This window comes from Oryx dammah, unplaced genomic scaffold (assembly GCF_014754425.2).
Source record: "Oryx dammah isolate SB20612 unplaced genomic scaffold, SCBI_Odam_1.1 HiC_scaffold_11210, whole genome shotgun sequence".
Taxonomy (NCBI): Eukaryota; Metazoa; Chordata; class Mammalia; order Artiodactyla; family Bovidae; genus Oryx; species Oryx dammah.
The window spans coordinates 2151666-2178293 of NW_024080603.1; the positions used below are offsets into that span (position 1 = coordinate 2151666).

General features: G+C 38.8%; 2 protein-coding genes across 4 annotated transcripts in view; one reads left to right on the top strand and one right to left on the bottom strand.

The window, feature by feature from the left end:
- Window positions 1-7138, bottom strand: part of LOC120860951 (DNA polymerase kappa-like) — an 87431-nt gene extending 80293 nt beyond the window's left edge. For both annotated transcript variants that reach the window (XM_040236659.1, XM_040236660.1), the window contains exon 1: window positions 6905-7138. In XM_040236659.1, the coding sequence (XP_040092593.1) occupies window positions 6905-6997 (93 nt within the window). In that variant the 5' untranslated portion in view covers window positions 6998-7138. The remainder of the gene's footprint in view (window positions 1-6904) is intronic.
- The window catches only part of LOC120860953 (ceramide transfer protein), a 122519-nt gene continuing 102850 nt past the window's right edge, over window positions 6960-26628 (top strand). Inside the window, exons 1-3 of one of the 2 annotated variants that reach the window (XM_040236663.1) lie at window positions 6960-7060; window positions 7306-7708; window positions 12863-12997. In XM_040236663.1, the coding sequence (XP_040092597.1) occupies window positions 6975-7060; window positions 7306-7708; window positions 12863-12997 (624 nt within the window). In that variant the 5' untranslated portion in view covers window positions 6960-6974. Of the gene's footprint in view, window positions 7061-7305; window positions 7709-12862; window positions 12998-26628 lie in introns of those variants that run through there. The other variant, XM_040236662.1, reaches the window with a different exon arrangement.

Here is a 26628-nt window from a genome sequence, read left to right on the forward strand (position 1 = left end):
GAAGCCCAAGAATACTGGAGTGGGTAGCCTATCCCTTCTCCAGGGGATCCTCCCAACCCAGGAACGAACCAGGGTCTCCTGCATTGCAGGCGGATTCTTTACTGACATCGAGAGGGCCTGGAAACTGATAGGTAGTTAAAACAAGTTGGACAACATGCAAAACGAGATATGAAGACACAAATAAACTGAGATTGAGAAGACAAGAACACAGAGATGAGAGATACCATGAGGCCCCACAGATGAACAGAAAAACACCCAGACTGCATTTTCCAAGGACTGAAATATGCATACAAGGCCCAGCTGAGGAGTCAGAGATCTCTAAAATAACATCTCTTCTTTGAGCTACCCAAAATACATTTCAGATCCCTTCAGTCAAAGAGCCTTGATAAAACCATGTAATTTACTCAGTACAGTACTGAAAGTGAAAAGCAGAACGGGTTTATGGGTACAGAATTGTGTTGTTTACCCTCATGATCACATGGCTAACTAGGACCTGTGACTCACTGACACTGCTCGACAGCACAAGAGAGTATCATATTGCACACTGCTAGCCTGGGAAAAGATAAAAAATAAAGTCGAAAAATCCTAAGTTAAATCATTCTAAGTAGGGGACTATATGTATGTTTTTATATTCTAAAAATTATAAATAGTCCTCATAGGGAGGAAAAAAGAAGGGGAAATGCTTTAAAAAGCAAGTACAGACCTCCCTCAGTATCCACAGGGGATTGGTTACAGGGCTCTTTGCGGATACCAAAATCCATGAGTATTCAGGCCCTTTATGTTAAATTGTGTGGTATCTGCATATAACCTGTGCATAGCCTCCTGTATACTTTAAATAATCTCTAAGCTACTTATAACACCTAATATGATATACAAATAGCTCATGTAAATGACATATAAATATCATGTAAATTATATATAAATAGCTGCTGGTGGGCAGCAAATTCAACCTTTGCTTTTTGGAACTTTCTGGAATTTTTTTCCTGAATATTTGTGACCTAAGGTTGGTTGAATCCAAGGATGTGGAATCCATAGACAGGGAAGGCCGATCGCACCATATCTCACTGCTTCAAGAGCACATCTTTTTTTCATATTTTAACTTTTCAAAACTTGGGATGTTTCATACAATCCTTGTCAGTGAGACAGCAGTTATGACATAACTGTCATTATCTGAGCATCAGAATGTGAGTAGGGGTCGGCAGCTTGGGGAAAATAACTCTGAAGACATGATGGGGCATTCTTAAGAAATGCTGTAATCATCAATTCTCCTTATGTTAAAGAGGGAAATGTACGGAAAAACAGGGACATTAACAACTCTAAGTTGAAAATTAACTTAGAACACTGTATGTAGAGATTAATCTTTAATTTATATCGTTTATAATTAAACCATTTCTTCTATTATAAAAGTGATACACAGGCACACACACACTCACATGACATACTTTTTTTCATACCAAAGGGTACAAAGAGGAAATTCAAGTGGTCCATAATTTCATTACCCAGATTATTGCTTATATGCTGTATTTTGTTCCCTTGTACTTTAGTTTTTAGACTGTTGCTATTCATAGATCATTACCTCTAATTCACGGATTAGTAATTCTTAAGTTTTAAAAATCACGTTTTGTATGTAAATCCCCAGTTTTTAACTGATTATGTTTCAGTTGGGAACAGTATTATAAAGATTACCAGGAACAGTTAAATTCCCAGGTTAGCTAAAAAAGACTATTTAACTCAAAATGTATCTTTTGATACATTTAATAATAAACACTGTGGGAATACAGAACCTGTAAGCACTGTTATAGACTAAATGTGTTCCCTTCAATTCATATTTTGAGGACCTAACTCTCAATGTGATTGTATTTGGAGACAGGGCCTATTAAAAGATAATTTTGTTTGTTGTTGTTTAGTCACTAAGTCATGCCTGACTCTTCTGCAATCCCATGGACTGTAGCCCACCAGGGTTCTCTGTCCATGGGATCTTCCAGGCAAGAATACTGGAATGGGTTGCCATTTCCTTCTCCAGGGGATCCTCCTCGATCAGGGATGGAACCTGAGTCTCCTGCATTGGCAGGCAGATTATTTACTGCTAAGCCATGAGGGAAGCACTATAATTAAGGATAAATGAAGCCTACCAGACAACCTGACCTGCCTCTTGAGAAATCTGTATACAGGTCAGGAAGCAACATTTAGAACTGGACACGGAACAACAGACTAGTTCCAAATAGGAAAAGGAGTACGTCAAGGCTGTATATTGTTACCCTGCTTATTTAACTTCTATGCAGAGTACATCATGAGAAACGCTGGACTGGAAGAAACACAAGCTGGAATCGAGATTGCCAGGAGAAATATCAATAACCTCAGATATGCAGATGACACCACCCTTATGGCAGAAAGTGAAGAGGAACTAAAAAGCCTCTTGACGAAAGTGAAAGAGAGTGAAAAAGTTGGCTTAAAGCTCAACATTCAGAAAACAAAGGCCATGGCATCCGGTCCCATCACTTCATGGGAAATAGATGGGGAAACAGTGGAAACAGTGTCAGACTTTATTTTGGGGGCTCCAAAATCACTGCAGATGGTGACTGTAGCCATGAAATTAAAAGACGCTTACTCCTTGGAAGAAAAGTTATGACCAACCTAGAGAGCATATTCAAAAGCAGAGACATTACTTTGCTGACTAAGGTCCGTCTAGTCAAGGCTATGGTTTTTCCAGTAGTCATGTATGGATGTGAGAGTTGGACTGTGAAGAAGGCTGAGCGCCGAAGAATTGATGCTTTTGAACTGTGGTGTTGGAGAAGACTCTTGAGAGTCCCTTGGACTGCAAGGAGATCCAACCAGTCCATTCTGAAGGAGATCGGCCCCGGGATTTCTTTGGAAGGAATGATGCTAAAGCTGAAGCTCCAGTACTTTGGCCACCTCATGCGAAGAGTTGACTCACTGGAAAAGACTCTGATGCTGGGAGGGATTGGGGGCAGGAGGAGAAGGGGACGACAGAGGATGAGATGGCTGGATGGCATCACTGACTCGATGGGCGTGAGTCTGAGTGAACTCTGGGAGTTGGTGATGGACAGGGAGGCCTGGTGTGCTGCGATTCATGGGGTCGCAAAGAGTCGGACACGACTGAGCGACTGAACTGAACTGAACCGAACAAGACCAGAGCCACCTAGCATGTTGTGTTCTGTTATGGCAGGCTGAGTGGACTAATGAAGGCTCTTTATAACATCATTTTTAAATATTAGACAATGACCTCAGTTTCAACTTGGGACATCCTCTGCTACTATAATTCCAGCATCAAGAAGACATATTTACTTCTAGACCCCTACCTTGTGATTAGTAAAACCGCTAGGTGTTTGGTTTTTGTGTCATTCCAATGGGAGAGGGAGGCAGGGATGAAGGCTTTGGGATTGGAGTTTTGTAGACAGAAAAAGGTGGGAGAATGAAGCAAGGTGAAGATGGCGAGAAAGAAGAATTCTAGTGGGATGACAGGGCTTCCCAGATGGGTCAGTGCTAGAGAATCACCTGCCAGTGCAGAAGACGCAAGAGATGCTGGTTTGAACAACAACTATTCTCTTTGATGTTGTATGATCTTTGGAAAGTTATTTAAAATCTCTGGGTTCAGTGTCTTCATGTGAAGACATACTAGAAATAGAAAATAATTATATTAGAAATAGAAAATAATTACATTAGAAATAGAAATAATTATATTAGAAATAGAAATAATATAGTGTTTCTATATTAGAAAAAGAAGTAATATATTATTTCTATATTATAAACAATAATGGAAATAGAAGAGCAATAGTAAATTCTACATTAGGGTTAAGTAAGACAGCATAGATGTAAGGGCTGGGTAAGTGAAAAGATATTCAAAACCATTAACTGAATTAAGAGCACAGTTGCTCTGATATACTCATCTACCGAATATATTATTTACACAATTCTTCCCATCTTTAGGGGTCTCCTGAATCAAAGAAAATGGTACAACCTTTAAAATCAGATCTGTTTTCAAATCCTAACTCCAATACTTAGTAGCTATTTGGCACTGGGTAAGTTACTTGGCAGCACTGAGCTTCAGTTTCATTATCCTTAAGATGAAGCCAACCAATGCTCACATTATGTGGTTTCTAAGGAGTAAGTTAGATCAGGTATATAAAGTATCTAACCAAGGCTAAGAACTAATATTGCAAAGATGTCATTTGCTTCACAAATTAAGTGCATTCTTAATCCAAATTCCAATAGACTGTTTCATGTAATTTGACAAAACGTTCTAAAATTCACCTGGAAGAGAAGATATATAAAAATATCCAAACGAGAAAGAACATTAGGAGTTTTGTTATTATATATATGAAAATAGAATAAAGTTAAATAATTAAAACAGTATGGTAATAGCACAGCTATAGACAAATAGATCAACAAAAATGAATGAAGTCCAGAAACAGACCTAGATACAATATATGGAGATTTTGCATATCATGTAAATATAAGGGTAAGAAAAACTATTAAATAAAACAGTGGACCAAGTGGTTGTTCTTAAAACAGGTGAATTCAAGTTTAAAAGTTAAAAAAAAAAAACTACTCTAAGAGACAATATAGAATATTGATAAAGTTGAGGACGGTTCTAAGTAAGAGAGAAAACTCAGAAGCTATCATTCTCACAACAGAATAAAGAGAAAGCTTGTATATTTCATTCTTGTATTGCAGTTTCTTACCATTAACAGAAGAGAATCCCAACTTCTAGAAAGGTATTCTGATCAGTGTACAAAAATCCTTCTGTACTTAAAAACATTTAAAAAATAGTCGTGTAAGTACAGAGACACACACAAAGAAGCTTTTATAAAAAGGCAATTTCTCTCATTAACTCTAAATACAATTAAACAATTCCCTACTGATTAAGTGGGTAACTTGGTGATGTAAGCATTGGTGCTTACAACCACACAACTTAGAAATTCATAAAAAACAACAGAAGGTTCAATTTAAAAATAAATATATACGATGTTCTCATGAATCTGTTGATAAATTGCATTATGAAGTGGATTTTTCAACATTTCATAATCATTTCCTTGAGACTTATGACATTTTAAAACCTAGAGTTAAAAGAATCAGAGATAGGAAGTCAACTATATTAGGTAATTGAAAGGCAAAGCAAAATTTGCCACATTTGACACTCTAAAGGTGAAGTGAAAGTGGCTCAGTGGTGTGCAACTCTTTGTAACCCAGGAATTCTCCAGGCCAGAATACTGGAGTGGGTAGCCTTTCCCTTCTCCAGGGAATCTTCCCAACCTAAGGATAGAAGCCAGGTCTCCCCCACTGTAGGCAGATTCTTCACCAGCTGAGCCACCAGGGAAGCCCAAGAATAATGGAGTGGGTAGCCTATCCTTTCTCCAGGGGATCTTCCCTACCCAGGAATGGAACCGGGGTCTCCTGCATTGCAGGTGGATTCTTTACCAGCTGAGCTGCTGCTGATGCTGTTGCTGCTGCTAAGTCGCTTCAGTCGTGTAGGACTCTGTGCGACCCCATAAAGTGAAAGTGAAGTCGCTCAGTCGTGTCCGACTCTTTGCGACCCCATAGACAGGGATATAATTTAGTAATTCAATAAAGAGGGAAAATGTGCTAAGTGAATTTTTCTATTTTTCTGTTTTGAATGACAAAATTGGGATTATCTCTTAATTAACTTGTTGCAAAAGTATTTTCAAAAGCTTATCTCAAAGTTTTATTCATCTGAATGGTTTCAATTATGCATTTTCACTTGATTTCACAACAGAAAAATAATTTGAAACTGATTTACAACAGATTCAGCATTTTGTGTCAATCTAGGAAAACAAAACCCTTTCTATCATTCCTTTTTTTTCCTGACGATTCCAGTAAGTTGACCTCTATGGCGACTAGAGTCTTCTGGCCACTGTGCCTTTTCCCACAGATTCAAAATTTCACTTCTATCCTCCTGTCACCTGCAGTAAACAGGTATTCTTGCTAAGGTTTAATAAGGAATTGTACTGCTGGCAATTATTAGGAAGTTGACAAGATGGAAAAGAAGCAAACAAGATGAAAGAATTGATGCTACAAAGTTAACGATCTCCCCATAAAAATTATCTTAATAATATATGCAAAAAAGCAAAACGAAATCTGTTAGATCTTCTCTCAGTCTTTCCACCAATTCAATTTTAGTCTTCAGGCAAAGCCAACCTCCTACTGCTTAACCCGTTTTTACTCAATAAGATGATTGCACTTTCATCTCTGTTATGCAAGGAAGTGGCCACGAAGCATGTGGAATCCTAGCTCCCCGACCAAGGATCGAAACTGCACCCCAGCATTGTTAGGCGCAGTCCCAATCACTGGACAATGAGGGAAGTCTCATCTAATCTTTCTCACCTTACATTCTTATTTTCCTTTAAAAACTCTTCAACCTCATTTATTCTCCGACATCTCCAAAAGTACTTTCCACAATTAAAAACTTTGTAAATCTAACAAAGAAAAGTTCTTGCTCCGGTGAGAAGGGACTAAAAATTCTCCCTTCTAAACTGGGAAACCTCAGGTGAAGTCTAACTTCTAAAGAGCGAGACGGAAGATCTTCGAAATTTGCAGAGGTGGTCTGACGGAAAGAAATGCCCTTGTCATTAGAGAGGTCGCAACCCCCCCGGCCCGTGGTTGAGGCAGAAAAGCCCGGTATGCTTTTGCCCAGGCAAGCGGCAAGATGCTAACCGGCTTTTGGGAAACGGCCACGGAGGGCAGGCCCGGGCATCTCCCGCAGCTGTCTCACGTCCCGGTCCACAAGCCCGGCGGGTTCGTCATAAACACGCTAGACACAGATAGGAGCGTAGCACAGGGGACGAGTCACGCAACTATCAAACGAAGCCCACCCTCCCTCTCACGGTCCCCAAGGCGACCAGCCTTCCCGGCGCGGACCACTCACCAGTTGCCTCGGGACCGCGACTACAACTCCCAGGAGGCTGCGCGGCGCACGGAGCAGCGTCCTTCCCAGAATGCAGCACAGCGGGGTCCCCATCCCGCCTTCTGCTTTCTCCGCTCCTCCTACTTTCCTACCCGGCGTCACCCGGGAAGGCCGGAGGTAGGTTGCGGGAGGGAACTCCGAGCCTCGGCGTGACGCGTCAGACGTTGGGAGGGGGACGGGGCGGGGAGCAGGGGGAGAATGGGAGGACGAAAGGGAGGGAAGAGGGGAGGGGAGGGTAAATAGTGGGCTAGGCAGGAAGATGGCGGCCTAGCGGAGGTGTGAGTGGACCTGGGTCTCTGCAGCTGGGTTTTCCCTCTTCCCGTCTTCCTCCTCTTTTCCTCTCCCCCGAGGTTGGCATCGAGGGGGCCAAATTTGGGCGGCGGCGCCGGGCGCAGCGCAGGGGTCACGGCGACGGCGACGGCTGACGGCTGGAAGGGCAGGCTTCCTTCGCCCCTCGACCTCCTTCCCCGGTCCGCTCGGTGTCAGGCGCGGCGGCGGCGGCGGCGGCGGCGCGGCGGGCGGACTCCATCCCTCCTCCCGCTCTCTCCTGCACCGGAGCGGGCACTCCTTCCTTCGCCAACCCCCGACCCTTCACCCCGGGGACTGGGCGCCTCCACCGGCGCAGCTCAGGGAGCGGGGGCCGGTCTCCTGCTCGGCTGTCGCGCCTCCATGTCGGATAACCAGAGCTGGAACTCGTCGGGCTCGGAGGAGGATCCGGAGACGGAGTCCGGGCCGCCGGTGGAGCGCTGCGGAGTCCTCAGCAAGGTGAGCAGCCCGCGAGGCTGAGGGGCCCCCTGCCCGGACTCACCTGCCGCGAGGCGAGCAGCTGAGGGCACGGGGTGGGGCTGGCAGCGAGAACACGGATTGTCCCGGGGCGGGGGCTGCGGAATGGGCCCGGGGTGTGGGGCCGAGTCCTGCCGCAGAAGTGTCCGGACCGGGGCTGCGGTGGGGGTGGGGGCAGAAGAGGACGGTCTTCTTCGCCTACCCTGGGTCTCGGCGGCCTAGGACCGGCGGAAGCGCGTCCGAACGCGGAGATCCATCCAGTTTGGGGACGGGATGCGCACCGCGACTCAGGACCCCGGGCGGCAGCCGCCCTGGGTATAGGAATTCGCGATGAGCAACAGCAGTATCCGAAGGAACGAGTACGGTAAAACTGCAGATCAGACCTCTCCAAAGAGGTTCGTCCAGAGATGCCGAGCAGAGCAGGGGTGGGGGATTTTTGTAGACGCAGCTTTTGAGAAGGAAGCAGGAGCAACTCGGCTTGGTGCTGAAATCTGAGGTGGGAAACTATGCCAGGCTAGATGTAGTGAGAGATCTAAATGAGGAGGACTCTTTGTACTTTCCTTTCACCTTTTACCCCAATTTAGAGGGAGCTATTGAATCGGCAGGTGGTAGGTACAAGAAATATTCATAGTAACTTGAAACATGTCAGAATGGAAACCGACATTTATTTAGTCCAAGAATAGTGTTATTTATTTAGCAAAGTATTCTTGCAGACAGGGGGCAGAATTAGGAAAAGACATTTTACTTTTCCTGTATTTTTTTAAAAACATTTTTTCCAAAATTTTTACGAAGCAGATAGTCACTTGTAGAATTTGAAAGCTAGTTAACGAAAATGGATGAGGCCGGTTTTAAGAGGGAAGGTGGGTAATCTTTTCCGTTGGTAGTACGTGGTTTGGGGTTTGTTGTTAAGGTTTTGTTTTCTTTCCTTTTCTTTTAGGTTTTTGCTGTGATAAGATCCACATTGCGTTTTTTTACTTCGTTTTCTCTTTCTGTTAAACTTTTAGAAATGGCTGGAGCTGGCAGTTAACTTGGAGAAGGGGAGCAGGGTCCAGTCTTTGAACAGGCTGGTCATAAGATACTAGATCATGTGCAGCCTCTGCCTATTAAGAAATCACCATGCTTCCAGTATACAGACTTTGGCTAAGCTTTTGGACATCGTTTGTGTAATCGTTTCATATTAGGCTTTTATATTGTCTTTAGAAGGCTGAGAAAGGACCTAGAAAAGGCATGAGTATGTCAAAACTAAGGCTTGCACGTGTTAACTTTTATTTGTGTATGGAAAAATTACAGTGTGTGTTGATACTGTAATCATTATTGGACTTTCAGTGAAAAGTTTTCAGTAAGGTGGAACTCCCCAGGGTCTCTCTGGATTAGATGTAATTGAGAAATCTGGATTGAACATGTGTGGTGAGTGTACATTTCCCTTTGGACTGTTATGAATCTTTTTTGCTTCTCAGTGTTTCCGATAATTTCATCAGATTAGTATTGTAGTGTGTTAAGTATTTTACAAAAGCAAGCTGTACTTTTGAACTATTGATTATCCCTTTTTGTGGGGTAGGAGGATTGTAGTGAGGGGTGGAGTCACCAGTGTGGCGTAAGCGCTGTGTGTGAGTATCTGAGTATCACTTAGGCAGAGCGGTGTAGTAAGTGTATACTTTATGACCAAAAAAAAAAAAAAAAAAAAGGAAGACTTATCTCCGTGATATTTAAGTGCATAGAGATGTAGTGTTTGATCACTTCTTTAGTAGGCAAATAACTTCCATGTTGCTGTGTACCTGGAATCAATAGGGATGTAGGTTTGGTATTCTTGTTAACAGCTAAGAGGAAATTTCCCTAAAATTTAGCAATTTATGGATACTATGTTTTCTTGGAAGCTTTTTCATCAAGAATGTTTTATATTGAATGTATGTTTTTAAGTTTCAAGTACATATATATTTTGAATCTTTGTATTCACTTGGTAATTTTAAACAAGGGTTAGAACTCAAGTGTCTGTTCTTTTCCATCTGTTTAGTAATGCAGTTAAATCCTAATGCTAACTTGTTTTGTTCCTCCACAAATGGAGTGAATTTGGAATGGTGGTGGTAGAGTAAACTTGTATGAGAAATACAGCAGCCCAGAGTTTTTTTAATATGAACATATTTTCTACAGGCTTGTTTCTTCAGACACGTTAAGTTCCAAAAATACTGGGTTGACAATAATTCTAGGTGGTTGTAACAAATGTCAAGTTGGGTTATGGATGGGAAAAGATTCAGGCCTTAGATGGACTTGAGAGCAACTAAGCCTGGATAAATTTTACCCAATTTCTTCTGAATTCTCTCCAACTTTATTACCTTATCTTTGCCTGATGTTTTCTTCACACCTAACTATTGGCTGAAATTCTGTCCATCTCTGGAGTCCATCTCGACTGTTGTTTTTATGAAGACTTTTATTTTGCCAACCATCCCAGCACTCCTTTCCTCAAGGGTGTTATCTCCTATGAATATAGTAAGGTATTCATTCCTATAGCATTTTATGAGTGACTTGCTTCTGATCCTTATTATAAATGTGTTTTTTTTTTCCTCCTGAATTTATGCTTGCTGGACTATGGGAAGCAGGATTATTTAATTTTCTTGCAGTGCCTGTATATCGCCTTGTCTCTGTTGAATGGGGAATAGTGAGGAAAAGTTATGAAGTGAAGTGACGTCGCTCAGTCGTGCCCGACTCTTTGCGACCCTGTGGACTGTAGTTTACAAGGCTCCTCTGTCCATGGAATTTTCCAGGCAAGAGTACCGGAGTGGGTTGCCATTTCCTTCTCCAGGGGAATCTTCCCGACCCAGGGATCGAACCCAGGTCTCCCGCATTGCAGGCAGACGCTTTACCGTCTGAGCCACCATGCCTGTGTATTGCCTTGTCTTTGTTGAATGGGGAAGAGTGAGGAAAAGTTATGAGGGTAGGAGAAAAGGCAAAAGTCTGCCTTCTGGTTGTGAATACGAGTTAACACTTTCTGGGTAAAGGGCCTGAAGTTTATGTAATTATTGGGTTTTCTATAAGAAAATAATATAAAAATACGGGCACAAAATTGTGTCTTGTCTGTCCCTTTGAAAGGGATCTGTTCTTGTGAGGTTCTCTGAAGGATTCTAAGCTTCATTTTTGGGGAACCCTGATGGCTCAGCCAGTAAAGAATCTGCCTGCAATGCAGGAGACCTGGGTTCATTTTCTGGATCAGGAAGATCCCCTGGAGAACGACATGGCAACCCACTTCAGTATTCTTGCTTGGGAAATCCCTTGTATAGAGAGCTTCATTAGCTGTGCATAATTCTGCTTCCAACTGAGAAAATACTATGTGCTTGGCAATGTTCTAAGTCTGTTCTTGTTTAATCTTAAAAAACTTTAAGAGGTAAAGTGTGACAAACAGAAGATAAGTAACTTGACTGTAGTCACACAGTTACTAGTTTTCTGAGAGGCAGTAATTGAATATAAGATAGGATTACGGTATACCAGTCTAAACAATTGCTTATTATAGGCAATCAGTTCATGTAAGTTTTGTAGCTAGTGACTAACTGAGGTTAATATGTAAGATAAATAAGCAAAATATGCCTAATAATTAAGATTATGTAAGTTATGAAATTAAAAGCAGAAGATATCAGAGGTAAGGTTATTAAGCCTGCTCAGGAACCCAGAAATATTATTTGGTCAGTCGTGTCCGACTCTTTGCAGCCCCATGACCTGTAGCCCGCCAGGCTCCTCTGACCATGGAACTCTCCAGGCAAGAATACTGGAGTGGATAACCATTCCTTTCTCCCGGGGATCTTCCTGACCTAGGGATTGAACCCAGGTCTCCTGCATTGCAGGCTGATTCTTTACCATCTGTGCCACCAGGAAAGCCCCTGATAATTTGATTGGATTACTTGAAAAAAGATAAGAGTCAGATTTAAGGGTTTAATAGGATGAAGTTAAATAATTTGTCAGAACTTGTCACACAGCTAGCAAAGTACTTGAGCCTCTCTGATGTTGTATCCACTGCTCTGTCCATGCAGTACTGGAATCCTGAGCCGGGTTTGAGTCTGAATGACTGGAAGTAGCAGTATAGCCAAAGAAATAGGAACATAGTGGGGTAGTGCATTCTACAGTAGAGGTAAATTTATTTTTGTGTCTATTTGTCCTTATTTTAAGTCGCTGTCTTAAGTGGTGGTAAATCTCAGGGCGCTTATCCTGCATGGATAAGTTCTCAGGGAGGGCTTGTAATGGTGGAGTTTAGAAGATGTTAAGAGCCAAACAATCTCAAACCTGTTGAATTAGGAAACAGTAAAGAAAAGATTTCTCTGAGCCAATGCAGTATATTTTAACAATCCATTTAGAGTTAGTTTTTGGCAGATTTTGAATTGTCTGCTTAAAACCCCAGGACATAAAAATATACAATATCAGCAATTCCCATAGAGGTTACATTTCTGCCTTTGCAGGTTTGTTGATTTTGATCTTCACTGTGCAGCAGCAAAACTTTAGCAGCACAAACCTTTATAGGTACTAGAAACAGATAATCCAAGTATGTTTTTGGAAACCAATTTTATATTTGTATTTTACCCTTGAGTTTGAAAAATAGATCTTCAAAGAGTGCTATGGAGGTAAAAGTAAAGTTGATACAGATTTACTAAAGAGATGATCTGTATTTTTACTTTAATGTAGTCATAAACATCATACACTTTCATATAGGAATAACTTAATAACAAAAATAGAGTTTTGCCCATGATTGGCTTCTATTTTAGAATGCTTCATGCGGAAGGGGAGTGAGAGACTGTGTAGCCAAACTTACTTTGCTATTGAATATGTCAAATAAGACAGGGATAGAAACAATTTAAGTCTTGAAGGTGGTGAGGAGGGGAGGATGAAAGCACCAAAAAAAAAAAAAGCAGAAATTTTAACTGAAATGTGCTTCAGTTTTTATTCTTCAAATATTATGTTTTATTTATTGTCTATTTTATCTATAATTTTGAAGAAATTATGGAAAATCATATATAATCTGGAAAATCTTAGCCTTTTTTTTTAACTGTTTATAGTGAGAACTTTTCACATTTTGGTCTTAAACTTAGATTGACCGCTGTTTAAGATTGTTTGGATTTCTAAAATATTGACTTAATTTTTTGTTTTCTTTTTCTCTAGTGGACAAACTATATTCATGGGTGGCAGGATCGCTGGGTAGTTTTGAAAAATAATACTCTGAGTTACTACAAATCTGAAGATGAGACGGAGTATGGCTGCCGAGGATCCATCTGTCTTAGCAAGGCTGTCATCACGGTGAGTTCCTGTTCTTCATTCAACAAATGTTGATTGAGCATCAGCTATACACTAGGAACTCTATTCTTGGGGCTTCTGTCTATGAAAAGAACAGATTAAGATCCTTGCCCTTGTGAAGCATAGTCTAATACTTTTTTCCATACAATTATTTCAGAGTGTATCACTACATACTATTATTTTATATGTGTGTGTGCACGCTCAGTTGTGCCTGACTCTGTAACCCTATGGACTGTATCCTGCCAGTTTCCTCTGTCCATGGGATTCTGTGGGTTGCTATTTCCTCCTGCAGTTATTTTATTTAGACATGTAGGATTTATCTAGTTGGTTACGACAAGCCCTTAAACAAGGGCTTCAGAAAAACATGTTAGATGGCTTTGTATCTGATAGGTTGGGAGAGTAACTTAGTGAGTTATTGAAAAAGTTAAATGAGGAAAGTAAAAAGATACATATTGTAACATTTTGAAATTTTGACTTAAAATGTAATATACCATAAGTCTAAATTCGCTTAATAGACTTTCTGATGTAGAGCTAACAATACCTCTTTGAAGATCATGGTTGAGAGAAGTTTTTGTTTAAAGTAGTACATCCAGAATGCATGATTTGCAATTTCCAGTTTTAATTCTCTAAAGTGGAATAAAGCCTTAAAGATACTTTTGAAAAACCCTAAATATAGGTTTCTCTTTTTGACTTTTAATGTTTTTCCCTAATATTTTACAGATGTCTCACCTTTATCTAATTTAATACCTTTTAAAAGAATGACTCACCTTTATTGAGTCATTCTACTCAGCTTGCATTCAACTTCATTTACATAGAAATAACTCTGCTTTTGTGTTCCATAGACTTACATAATGTTTAAGTTATGTAAGGACTACAGCGAGTAAACTGATATAAACGGGTTTAGGAACAACCAACTGAATTGTTAAACATGTAACTCAACTAGTAGGTCAGAAGTACCTGAATGTACTAAAAATAGCATACTAGTTGAGAGTGGTTACCATTCATGGCATGTTTAATAAAGGTTAAAAACGTGTTATCTAAGGCAGGCTGAGAGAGTTTCCCTAGTAGCTCAGAGTAAAGAATCTACCCGCAGTGCTGGAGATGTGAATTTGATCCCTGGGTCAGGAAGGCCCCCTGGAGAAGGAAAAGGCAACCCACTTCAGTATTCTTGCCTGGAGAATCCCTTGGATAGAGGAGCCTGGTGAGCTACAGTCCACAGGGTGACAAAAGAGTCAGACACAGACTTAACCAAAACAGTAACAATAAGGCAGATTAGTCAAGTGGCAGTCAGTTAAGGAAGCTGTTGTAGTTAACATCTAAAAATGAGTATCTTAAAACAGTTAGATTTCACTGATACATCCAAAGAGAATTCACTTTATGAGAGAATTTATATTGTTTATAAAAAGCAAATGGTATGCTTTGGATATGTGTTCATATCTAAATGACTTAACATATGTTTATGTTACACATTTAAGGAAAATCATGTCATATTTTTCCATCATTTTTCATACATTCTGCCCTTAAGTGTTCACAATTTGAAAACAAATACTTAGTTGAATATTGAGTTGGAAAAATTTATGGAGGAGTTATTTGGAAATGTTCAGAATGAAACTACTACTCTCCATTATTAAAGACAATTTTAAAGAAATAGGTTGAACGTAAAAACTCAGTGTTTGACTGGTATGTGGTTCATTCTAATGAACTTTTGAAATTGTATCTAGTTTAGCATTTTAGAGTTTTATTTCTTTTGAGATGGATCACTGCTCATGCTCGAGGAAAGAATGAATCAGGGATAGAAATATACTTTATAATCTTGAAATGTCTTTCTTTGGTTCTTCCCTTTTTCCTTCTTTTGCATATTGTTAGATGCTTGTTAGTTACAGTTTTTGTTTGACTCTTTGAAAACAGTTTATTGATCGGTGATAGATGGAAAGAGACGAATGAGGTTTTATATCTTCCTAAGAAGTACTATTCCTAGAGTACCATGCTAATTTCTGTGGAGTTAAATTTAGTTATGTTGTCTTGAATTATGGATTGTGGTAATAGTGCCTGGCTTATTTGGGAAAAAGAAAAAGTTTTAATAAATATTTACATTGCATCTACTTAGGAAAAAGCAATGTTAATTCTTTGTAGATTTCTCTTGTTTTTAGATCTGTAGTTGCTTACAGAATTTTCATTGCAGTTCGTAATCGAATAAATGAATAGGAAACCAAAATGATTTGAAAACTTTGGAAGAACCTAGTGGAAGTATTCACTGGGCTAGGTGATAGTACAGAAGGTTAAAAGAAAAAAAGTCAATAAAGCAGCAGAAACTGAGTCGTAGTTAATCTTCACTATAGTTAAGCAGGGCTTCCAGGTGGCACTAGTGGTAAAGAACCCTCCTGCCAATGCAGAGACATAAGAGACTCCTGTTAGATCCGTGGGTCGGGAAGATCCCCTGGAGGAGGCATGGCAACCCACTCCAGTGTTCATGCCTGGAGAATCCCCATGGATGGAGGAGCCTGGTAGGCTGCAGTCTTTGGGGTTGCTAAGAGTTGGACACGACTGAAGTGCCTGAGCACCCATGCATAGCTAAACAGGTGGCGGGAGAAACAGAAGTGTTTACATTCCTGAACTCCTTCAACTTTGTTCCTACTCTGTGGGTTCCCAGGTTCACTGTTACATAATATTTCAAGGAAATTCCAAAATACAACTGAATTCAGTGAGCTTCTCAGAATGAAGTTGACAAATAGACTATGTATTTGAGTTAAATTTTAAAAATACAATACTAACCTCTGTTAAATAGTTATATTTGCTTTCCTTAAATGTGGGCTATTACCTGTATCAATTCATCTTTGAAGGCAAATAATAAATATGTTTGAATTCACACACATGACATCCTTAGGAAATCATAATGTTCATATATGAGGAAGTCTGGACTTGAAGAGTTGTGACTCTACTGTAAGTCAGTAACGTATTTATTATTTGTTAGTGAACATAACACTGGAGCCCACCTTTTCCCATAGAACCTAATTCATTGTTTTCTTATTTTAGCTTAACAATGAAGTTATTCTTTATTTGAATCATGTTCTTTAACTCTGTGATAATAAGTTGAGTGAAATACTTTCAAGGAACTATATATTTCTTGGGAGAATTTGTTACCTGGAAATAATTCTTAATGTGAAGGATTTGGGGTAAGTTAATAAGAAAAACAGTGCTCTGTCACTTTGTGGGAAATGATGCATGTGTATCTTGAATAAATGTGTGTGGTAAGTTGAATTTTTCAGTTATTGTAGTTTAGTAGTTATTTACTGAAGACTCAGTCCCTGCTACAAAACTTGCCATATAGTAGATGTTCAGTGAATGTTAGTTGTATTATTAGTTGTATTTCGTCAATCAAAAGCAATCTTTATGGAGTATTTAACCTTATTAATTTTTAAGTTCTGTTTTTAAATAAAATACCTATGGTGAAAAAAATATAAACCATACCATGAAAAGATTTGCAAAGTAAATGCTTCTCTTTTCTCTTAGTCCTGTACTCAAGAAATAACCAAAGTTAGATTTTTGGTCTGTTCTTCCAGATAGTATCATGTCTATATAAGCATTTGTTTGTTTCTATCCTTCATTTTTCATTTACACAGATAGCATCATACTAAACCTATTATTCTATACCTTGTTTTCATTTACTGTGTCTTGGACATTACTACACTTTGTTGAATTATGTGGATATAACATATTTATTTGCCGTTTCCCTGTTCTTGGACGTTTAGGTCATGTTTAACTTTGTTTTACTATAAGCACTCTTGAAACAAACATATGTAATATTTTTAAATTTGTTTATACTTTACTGTCAAATGCCCTTTCAAAAGTACCACTTTTCATTCCTACTGATAGTGTATGAGTGTCTGTATTTCCCCATACCTTCAAGTATTGAGAAAGTCGGGTTTCGGCAAATGTTAAATATTTGTTAAATTGCTCGATAAAAACTGTGTCTCGTATTAGATTGCACTTCTTTATTCAAGAGGGTGAGTTATGTTTAGAACTCTTGGTTTTTCTTCTTCTCATCGCTTGTTCATATCTTTTTCGGTTACTGATTTGTAAAAGCTCTTTCTATCATATTTGGCAGTTTGTCGTATTTATTGTAAATGTTTCCCCCTCAGGTTGTCATTTGTCGCTTCCTTCTTGTTTTATAGTCTTTTTTTAAGCCTAACAGAAATTAAACATTTTGTGTCCTTTTTTTTTGACTTTTTCCTTTATGGCTACTGTATTGTGTTTAGATAGGTGTTTCCCCCTCAAAAACTGTTTGTTGTTATTGTTGTTGAGCTGGTCAGTCACGTCTGAGTGTCTGTGGCCCGTGGACTGCAGCCCGCCAGGCTCCTCTGTCCACGGGATTTCCCAGGCAAGAGTGCTGGAGTGGGTGCTCTTTTCTTCTTGAGGAGTCTTCCCTGCTCAGGGATGGAAGCCGCACCTCCTGCACTGGTAGGTCGGCTCTTTACCACTGAGCCACCTGGGCAGCCCTTAAAGACTGTAGCTCATAGAGTAATATTTTCAACTGCAATTTCATACTTGATTTGATTTCTGTGAGAGTTACTTTAGTAAAAGGAGTGCTGTGGGGACTTTTTAATTTTTTTTCAAATGGCTAACATATAGTCAAATACCGTTAATTGAAAAATTCACCTTTTCCCCACTGACTTGAAATGTCATCTTTATTGTATATTACATTACCATGTGTATTTGAGGTAGTTTCTGGACTCTTTTTTGTTGGTTTGCCTGTTCCTTCTTTTTGTATCGTATTTAAAAATTACATTGCTAGCATTTCTTTAATCATTTCTTTAAACTGCTAATGGTCATTCTGTGAAAAGAAGAGAAATGGTTTGTTTGTAGTTATTGAGATTAGACAGTGTGTCAGGAATTAGGTAGTACAGATTTTTGGAATGATGGAAATAGTAATGTCTTCAGAGTTGGTTTGGGGACTTCCTTGGTGGTCCAGTCGCTAAGACTCTGCACTCCTAATGCAGGGGGCTCAGGTCCAATCCCTGGTCAGGTAACTGGATCCCACATGCCACAACTAAGAGTTTACACATCACAACTAAAGATCTGGCAGGCCACAACGAAGACCTGGTCAAAAAAAACAAAAAGAATTGGTTTGTCTAAGCTCTATCTGTAGCCCCAGTCTCACCTTAGGTATCCGACTTTGTATACCTACTATCTAAAACTTCTTTAAGCGAATGGGTTTTCTATTATTATTATAGGTTCAGTTCGGTTCAGTTCAGTCACTCAGTCGTGTCCGACTCTTTACGACCCCATGAATCGCAGCACACCAGGCCTCCCTGTCCATCACCATCTCCCAGTGTTCACTCAGACTCACGTCCATCAAGTCAGTGATGCCATCCAGCCATCTCATCCTTGGTCGTCCCCTTCTCCTCCTGCCCCCAATCCCTTCCAGCATCAGAGTCTTTTCTAATGAGTCAACTCTTCACATGAGGTGGCCAAAGTACTGGAGTTTCAGCTTCAGCATCATTCCTTCCAAAGAAATCCCGGGGCTGATCTCCTTTAGGATGGACTGGCTGGATCTCCTTGCAGTCCAAGGGGCTCTCAAGAGTCTTCTCCAACACCACAGTTCAAAAGCATCAATTCTTTGGTGCTCTGCCTTCTTCACAGTCCAATTCGGTACTTCCCAAGTGGTTGGTAAAGGATCCGTCTGCCAGTGTAGGAGATGAAGGAAACATAGGTTCAACCCCTGGGTCGGGAAGATCCCCTGGAGTAGGAAATGGCAACCCGCTCCAGTATTCTTGCCTGGAAAACCCCATGGACAGAGTAGCCTGACGGATTGTAGTCCGTCCATGGGGTCACCAAGAGTTGGACACGACTGAGCACACACACACACGTAACAGTGAAATTTGTACACCAATTTAGGGCTCTAATATTTTCAGACAGAAAACAAAGGTAATGAAAACCTTTATTGGTACATTGGGGGAAAAAAAGTAAGCCAAATAGCTCTTAGGTAAGTAAAGGTTTTAAGGGAGGAGATGAAAGATCCTGGCAAAATCAAAGAAGCCAACAGGAAGGGGAGGAAGTATTCAAAATTGAAGATGATCATTAAACAAAAAACTTTAAAAGTGCCAAATAAAGAGTAGTTGGATCTAAACAGTCTTTGAATTAACTATCTCTCAGTAAAACTGGAAGAAAAAAATTTTGTTCTTAATTTTTAAAATTTTTATGTGGAATTTTAAAATAGACAATAATAATTTAAGTTGATATTCAGCAAATTGGATATCACCAGTCATGAAGAGGGCCATAACTGATCATCATATGCGGAACTACAGATTAGTAAGAAATCCGAGAAGTTGGCATTTTATCAAATGTGCAGTTTTGCTCTGTTGAACTGTGTTAATAAGAACTCAGAGAAGGAGAGGAAGGTGTATCAACCAGAAAAAGCACTAGATAGATACTAGTTGATAATTCTCCTCACTTGAGGAGCATTTGCCAGTGAATATCTAAACAAATTAGCACCTTATACTGTTAAGGTTTTTGTCTTTAGACTCTAATAGTATCTGTTCAGTTGTTCATTTGGAAATATTATCTTCATCTTAATTTGAGTATAACTCAAATAATGTAACTAATATTTAGATACACTGAGAAATATTTAAAATATTTGGTGAGAGGTTTTAGAAGAAAACAAATATTTTCAAAGATACCATTTGAAATGTAGAGCCCAGAGTTTTGAAATAGCATATCCAAAATTATATAATTAGAAAATGCATTAATAAAGAACCACAGACTGGGTATCTTTAAAAAATTTTTTTTAATTAAAAAAATTTTAAATATATATGTTTAGATTCTTTTCCATTATAGGTTATTAGTTCCCTGGGTCCCTGTTGTTTATCTATTTTATATATAGTAGTTGTCTCTGCTATTCCTAACTCCTGATTTTTTTTTTTTAATTTACTTATTTATAGTTGAAGGATAATTGCTTTACAGTACTGGGCTGGTTTCTGCCATACATCACCATGAATCAGCCATAGGTATACATACGTCTCCTTCCTCTTGCAGCTCCTAGTTTATCCCTCCCCCATGCCCTTTCCCTTTTGGTAAATAAGTTTGTTTTCTATAGCTGTGAGTCTATGTCTGTTTTGTAAATTCATTTATATAATTTTTTAAGATTCCACATATAAGTGATATGATATATATATATTTGTGTTTCCCTGTCTGATTTACTTCAGTTAATAGATGATCTCTAGTTCCATCCATGTTGCTGTAAATGGCAATATTTCATTCCTCTCTATAATGGCTGAGTAATATTCCATGTGTGTGTGTGTGTGTGTGTGTATACATCCACATCTTCGTCATCATTTCACCTGTTGGCAGATATTTAGGTTGCTTCCATGGCTCGGCTATTGTAAATAGCATTGCTGTGAACATTGGAGGGCATATCTTTTTTCAAATTATCATTTTCTCTGGATATATATACATGCAGTAATGGAATTGTTGGATCACATGGCAACTCTATTTTTAATTTTTTAAGGAACCTCTGTGCAGTTTTCCATAGTGGTTGCACCGATTTTCCCATCAACAGTGTAGGAGGTTTCCCTTTTTTCCACACCATCTCTGCCATTTGTTATTTGTAGACTTTTTAATGATGGCCATTCTGACTGGTATGAGGAGATACCTTATTGTAGTTTTGATTTGCATTTCTCTAATGATTAGCGATGTTGAACATCTTTTCATATGCCTCTTGCCATCCTGTATGTCTTCTTTGGAAAAATGTCTATTCAGGTCTTCTGCCCATTTTTTTATTGTTTTGGCTTTTGTTTTTTTGACATTGACCTGTATAAGCTGTTTGTATATGTTGGAAATTAAACTCTTTATTGGTCACATCATTTGCAGACATTTTTCTCTCATTCCATAGATTATCTTTTTGTTTTGTTTATGATTTGCTTTGCTGAGCAAAAGCTTTTAAATTTACTTAGGGCCCATTTGTTTATTTTTGCTTTTGTTTCCATTATTCTTGAAAATATATCCAAGAAGATGTTGCTGCCATTTATATCAGAGAGTGTTCTGCCTATGTTTTCCTCTAGGAGTTTTATAGTATTCAGTCTTACATTTAGGCATTTGATCCATTTTGAGTTTATTTTTGTACATGCTGTAGAAAATGTTCCAATTTCATTGTTTTATATGTAGCTGTCCAATTTTCCCAGCACCACTAATTGAAGAGATTTTTTTACTCTAGTATGTCACCCTGGCTGCTTTGTTGTAGATTAATTGACCATAAGTGCCTGGGTTTGCTTCTGGACTCTATCCTATTCCATTGATCTATTTGTCTGGTTTTGTGTCTATGCCATACTGTTTTTATGACTGTAGCTTTGTAGTATAATCTAAAGTCAGGGAGTGTCATTCCTCCACATCTGTTCTTCTTTTTCAAAATTGTTTTGGCTATTCAGGGTCTTTTCTATCTTCATACAAATTTTAAGAATTTTTTTGTTCCGGTTCTGTGAAAAATGCCATTGATAATATGATAAGAATTGCATTGAATCTGTAGATTGCCTTGGGTAGTATGGCCACTTCAACAATATTGATTCTTCTGATCCAAGAACTTGGTATATCTTTCCATCAGTTTGTGTCATCTTTGATTTATCAGTATCTTATACTTTTCTGAGTGCAGGTGTTTTGCCTCCTTTCAGTTCAGTTCAGTTCAGTTCAGTCGCTCAGTCATTGCCTCCTTAGGTAGGTTTATTCCTATGCACTTTATTCTTTTTCATGCGACAGTAGATTGGATTATTATTGGATTATTATTCTCTTTCTGATATTTTGTTAGTATGTAGAAATGCATCTGATTTCTGTATGTTAATTTTGTATCCTCCAACTTTACCGAATTAAATAACATTTATTGTCTCATAGTTCTGGAGGCTAGACGTCCAGACCAAGATGATGTCAGGGTTGGTTCCTTTTGTTGCTTTTAATGGTATGCTGACAGTCTTTGGCATTTCTTGGCTGATAATGCATCATCCCCATCTCTGCATTCATGTTTACATAGCATTCTCCCTGTGCATGTAACTGTGTCCAGATTGCCCCCTTTTATGAGGACACTAGTTAAATTAGAGGCCTATTTTACTCCAGTGTGACCTCATCCTAACTAATTACATCTCCAGTTACCCTATTTTCAAATAAATCCACTTTCTGACATGTTTTAGGCTGAGGCTTTAGCATATAAATGTAGGGGTACGCAATGTAACCCATAACACAAACTATCAAGAGTTAACATTAGAACTCAAGTCTCCTCATTCCCACCTGGTGTTATTTTATCACTGAGCTTAGGAAAAATGCATATACAATGCACTGTATTTTGTAGAATACTTACAGGAACATGACTGTTAAATGTTTATAAAACAACTGTTTAAAGCATCTTATTAAGATGAAAAGGGTTTTTTTTTTCTGTTTTAATCCTAAGAAGGTCTGTTTGAGATATATGCTTCTTATATGTAAATTTTACTAATTTTTTTTCTAAATAAAGTGAAAAGGACAAAAATGTGTGATTTGCTGTTACTGTCTTCTGTTAAATCTCTAATAAATATAGTTTGTATTTTAGCATTCAAGTTTCCTTAAAACAAGGAATACACAAAATTTCCCAGATTTGCCTGCTTGAAATAATTAGCAACAAGCTTCTTTTTTAGTTTCTCTCAAGTTCTTTTAAGATCTTCTCTCAAGATCTTATACAAGTTTTTGTTTAGTATTTTTTCTTTTTAAAAAAGCATAGTTGATTTACAATATATTGCTTGAAGGCATACAGCATATTGATTCTGTAGTTTTACAGTTTATACTCCATTAAAAGTTATAATAGCTTTAATTCTCAATACTATACATATATAGTGTTTTTTATTTAGCATTTTGTCCTCATTTCTGAAATGCTTAAGGTATCATTAATGCTGTAGCTTTGTAGTAGAGTCTGAAGTCAGGGTGCCTGATTCCTTCAGCTCTGTTTTTCTTTCTTAAGATTGCTTTGGTTATTCGGGATTGTTTGTGTCTCCGTACAGATTTTGAGATTTTGTTGTTGTTGTTTTAGTTCTGTGAAAAATGCTATTTGTAATTTGATAGAGATTACATTGAATCTATTGATTGCCTTGGGTAGTATAGTCATTTTGACAATATTGATTCTTCCAGTCCACAAACATGGTGTCTCTTTCCATCTGTTTATGTCATCTTCAGTTTCTTTCATCAGCATCTTAACAGTTTTTGGGTGTTTTGTCTCTCTAGGTAGGTTTATTCCTAAGTATTTTATTCTTTTTGAAGCTCAAAATGGATTAAAGACCTAAATGTGAGACCAGACACTACTATACTCCTAGAAGAAAACATAGGGAAAAACTCTCTGACATAAATCTCAGCAATATATTTTTCCATCCATTTCCCAGAATAATGGATATAAAAATAAGCAAATGAGACCTGCTGCTGCTGCTAAGTCGCTTCAGTCGTGTCCAACTCTGTGCGACCCCACAGATGGCAGCCCACCAGGCTCCCCCGTCCCTGGGATTCTCCAGGCAAGAACACTGGAGTGGGTTGCCGTTTCCTTCTCCAAAGCGTGAAAGTGAAACATGAAAGTGAAGTCACTCAGTCGTGTCCGACTCTTAGCAACCCCATGGACCACAGCCTACCAGGCTCCTCCGTCCATGGGATTTTCCAGGCAAGACTGGATTGCCATTTCCTTCTCTGAAATGGGACCTACTTAAACGCAAAAGCTTTTGCACAGCAAAGGAAACAGTAAACAAAATGAAAGGACAGCACACAGATTGGGAGAAAATATTTGCAAATGATGTGACTGATAAGGGATTAGTCTCCAAAATTTACAAACAGCTCGTGATGCTTAACAGAAACAACACATTCAAGAAGACTAATTAGACATTGCTCCAAAGAAAACATATAGATAGCCAATAGGCACATGAAAAGATGTTCAACATAAGTAATTATTAGAGACATGCAAATCAAAGCTACAATGAGATATCACCTCACACCAGCCAGAAAAAAAATTCACAAACAATAAATGCTGGAGACTGAGTGGAGAGAAGGGAACCATCCTACACTTGGTAGGAATGTCAGTTGGTGCAGCCACTATGGAGAACAGTATGAGTGTTCCTTTAAACACTAAATATAGAGCTGCCATATGACCCTGTAGTCCCACTCCTGGACATATATCTAGAGAAGAATATGATCCAAAAGGATACAGTGTTCATTGCAGCACTTTACTCAAGACAGGAAAGCAACCTAAATGTCCATCAACAGAAGACTAGATAGAGAAGCTGTGGTACATACAGAAGTGGTGGAATATTACTCAGCCATTAAAAAGAATGAGATGGTGCTATTTGCAGCAATGTGAGTGGACCTAGAGAGCATTATACTGAGTGAAGTAAGTCAGAGGATGAGAAATAGCATATGACTTTCCTTATATGCAGAATCTAAAAAGAAATGATACAAATGAGCTTACTTACAAAACAGAAGCAAACTCACAGATTTCACAGATTTAGAGAAGGAGCTTATGGAGTTTATGATTGCCAAGGGCAGGGTAGGGGGAGGATAGAGGAAAGAGATAGGGGGTTTGGGATGGACATGTATACACTGCTTTATTTAAAATGGATAACCAACAAGGACCTATTGTAGAGCACAAGGAATTCTCCTCAATGTTATGTGGCAGCCTGGATGGGAAGGGAGTTTGGGGGAGAATGGATACATGTATATGTATGCTGAGTCCCTTTGCTGGTCACCTCAAACTATCACAACGTTGTTAATCAGCTATATCCCAATACAAAATAAAAACTTAAAAAAATATATCATTCATGGGTTTTCAGGTCAAAGCCAGATTTAGATCTTGGCTGTTTCTTATGGCTAAAGGTACCTTCAGATGATTACTAAATTTCTCTGAGCCTCAGCTTTCTTAAGTGTTGAAAGGATGGAATGTGTATTAAACAAAATAACATAAAATACTTGTACTTCTGTTCTTGGCAACATAAGAGGCAGTCAGATTTCTTTAAGTTTATTTTGTGATATGCTTGTATTAGAAATAAAGCCTGCAGTTTTGAAAGAAGAAAGGAGAAGCTGGCAAAGCCTTTTGTTAAAGGGAGACAAAGACGAAGATGCAAGTTACTTATTAAAGTTGAAATACGTGACATGCCATATTTGAACAGTTCTCATGCTTTTCCTATAAGCAGTTTCCTTGCACCAAGTAGTTCTGTTTCACAACTTAAAAGAAATTATATGTGTGTGTATAAATAATAGCAAATGAAGCAACTGACAAACAACTAATCTCAAAAATATACAAGCAACTCATGGAGCTCAATTCCAGAATAAATGACCCAATCAAAAAATGGGCCAAAGAACTAAATAGACATTTCTCCAAAGAAGACATCCAGAAGGCTAACAAACATATGAAAAGATGCTCAACATCACTCATTATCAGAGAAATGCAAATACCATTTCACACCAGTTAGAATGGCTGCGATCCAAAAGTCTACAAGCAATAAATGCTGGAGAGGGTGTGGAGAAAAGGGAACCCTCTTACACTGTTGGTGGGAATGCAAACTAATACAGCCTCTATGGAGAACAGTGTGGAGATTCCTTAAAAAACTGGAAATAGAACTGTCTTATGACCCAGCAGTCCCACTGCTGGGCATATACACTGAGGAAACCAGAATTGAAAGAGACACGTGTACCCCAATGTTCATCGCAGCACTGTTTATAATAGCCAGGACATGGAAGCAACCAAGATGTCCATCAGCAGACGAATGGATAAGAAAGCTGTGGTACGTATACATAATGGAGTATTACTCAGCCATTAAAAAGAATATGTTTGAATCAGTTCTAATGAGGTGGATGAAACTGGAGCTGATTATACAGAGTGAAGTAAGCCAGAAAGAAAAATACCAATACAGTATACTAACACATATATATGGAATTTAGAAAGATGCTAACAGTAACCCTGTATGTGAGACAGCAAAAGAGACACAGATGTAAGGAACAGACTTTTGGACTCTGTGGGAGAGGGAGAGGGTGGGATGATTTGGGAGAATGGCATTGAAACGTGTATAATATCATGTAAGAAATGAATTGCCAGTCTAGGTTCAATGCATGATACAGGATGCTTGGGGCTGGTGCACTGGGATGACCCAGAGAGATGATATGGGGAAGGAGGTGGGAAGGGGGGGTTCAGGATTGGGAACTCATGTACACCCATGGCAGATTCATGTTGATGTATGGCAAAACCAATACAGTATAAATATATATATATATGTACTATACTAAACAGCTAGCTCTTTTTATGCTTTCTGCATCTTCTGACTACTTTTTTTCTTTGTTCTACTGCTTATTGTGTGTGTGTATGTGTGTTCAGGCATATTTTGCCTTTTTAAAAACCATATTTATTTAGGTATAATTTATGCTCGGTAAAAGTCACCCTTTTAAGTGTACAGTTACAGTTTTCACAAATGTATATAGTCATGTGATGATTACGACAGAGCATAGATAATTTTCATCATCCTAAAAAGTTCTCGCCTGCCCTCTTTGTGATTAGTTATCTCTCCATCCCCAATCTCTGGTAACCACTGTTCTTATAGTTTTACCTTTTCCAGATTATTATATAAAATGAAATCATGCAGTATGCAACTCTTTGTGTC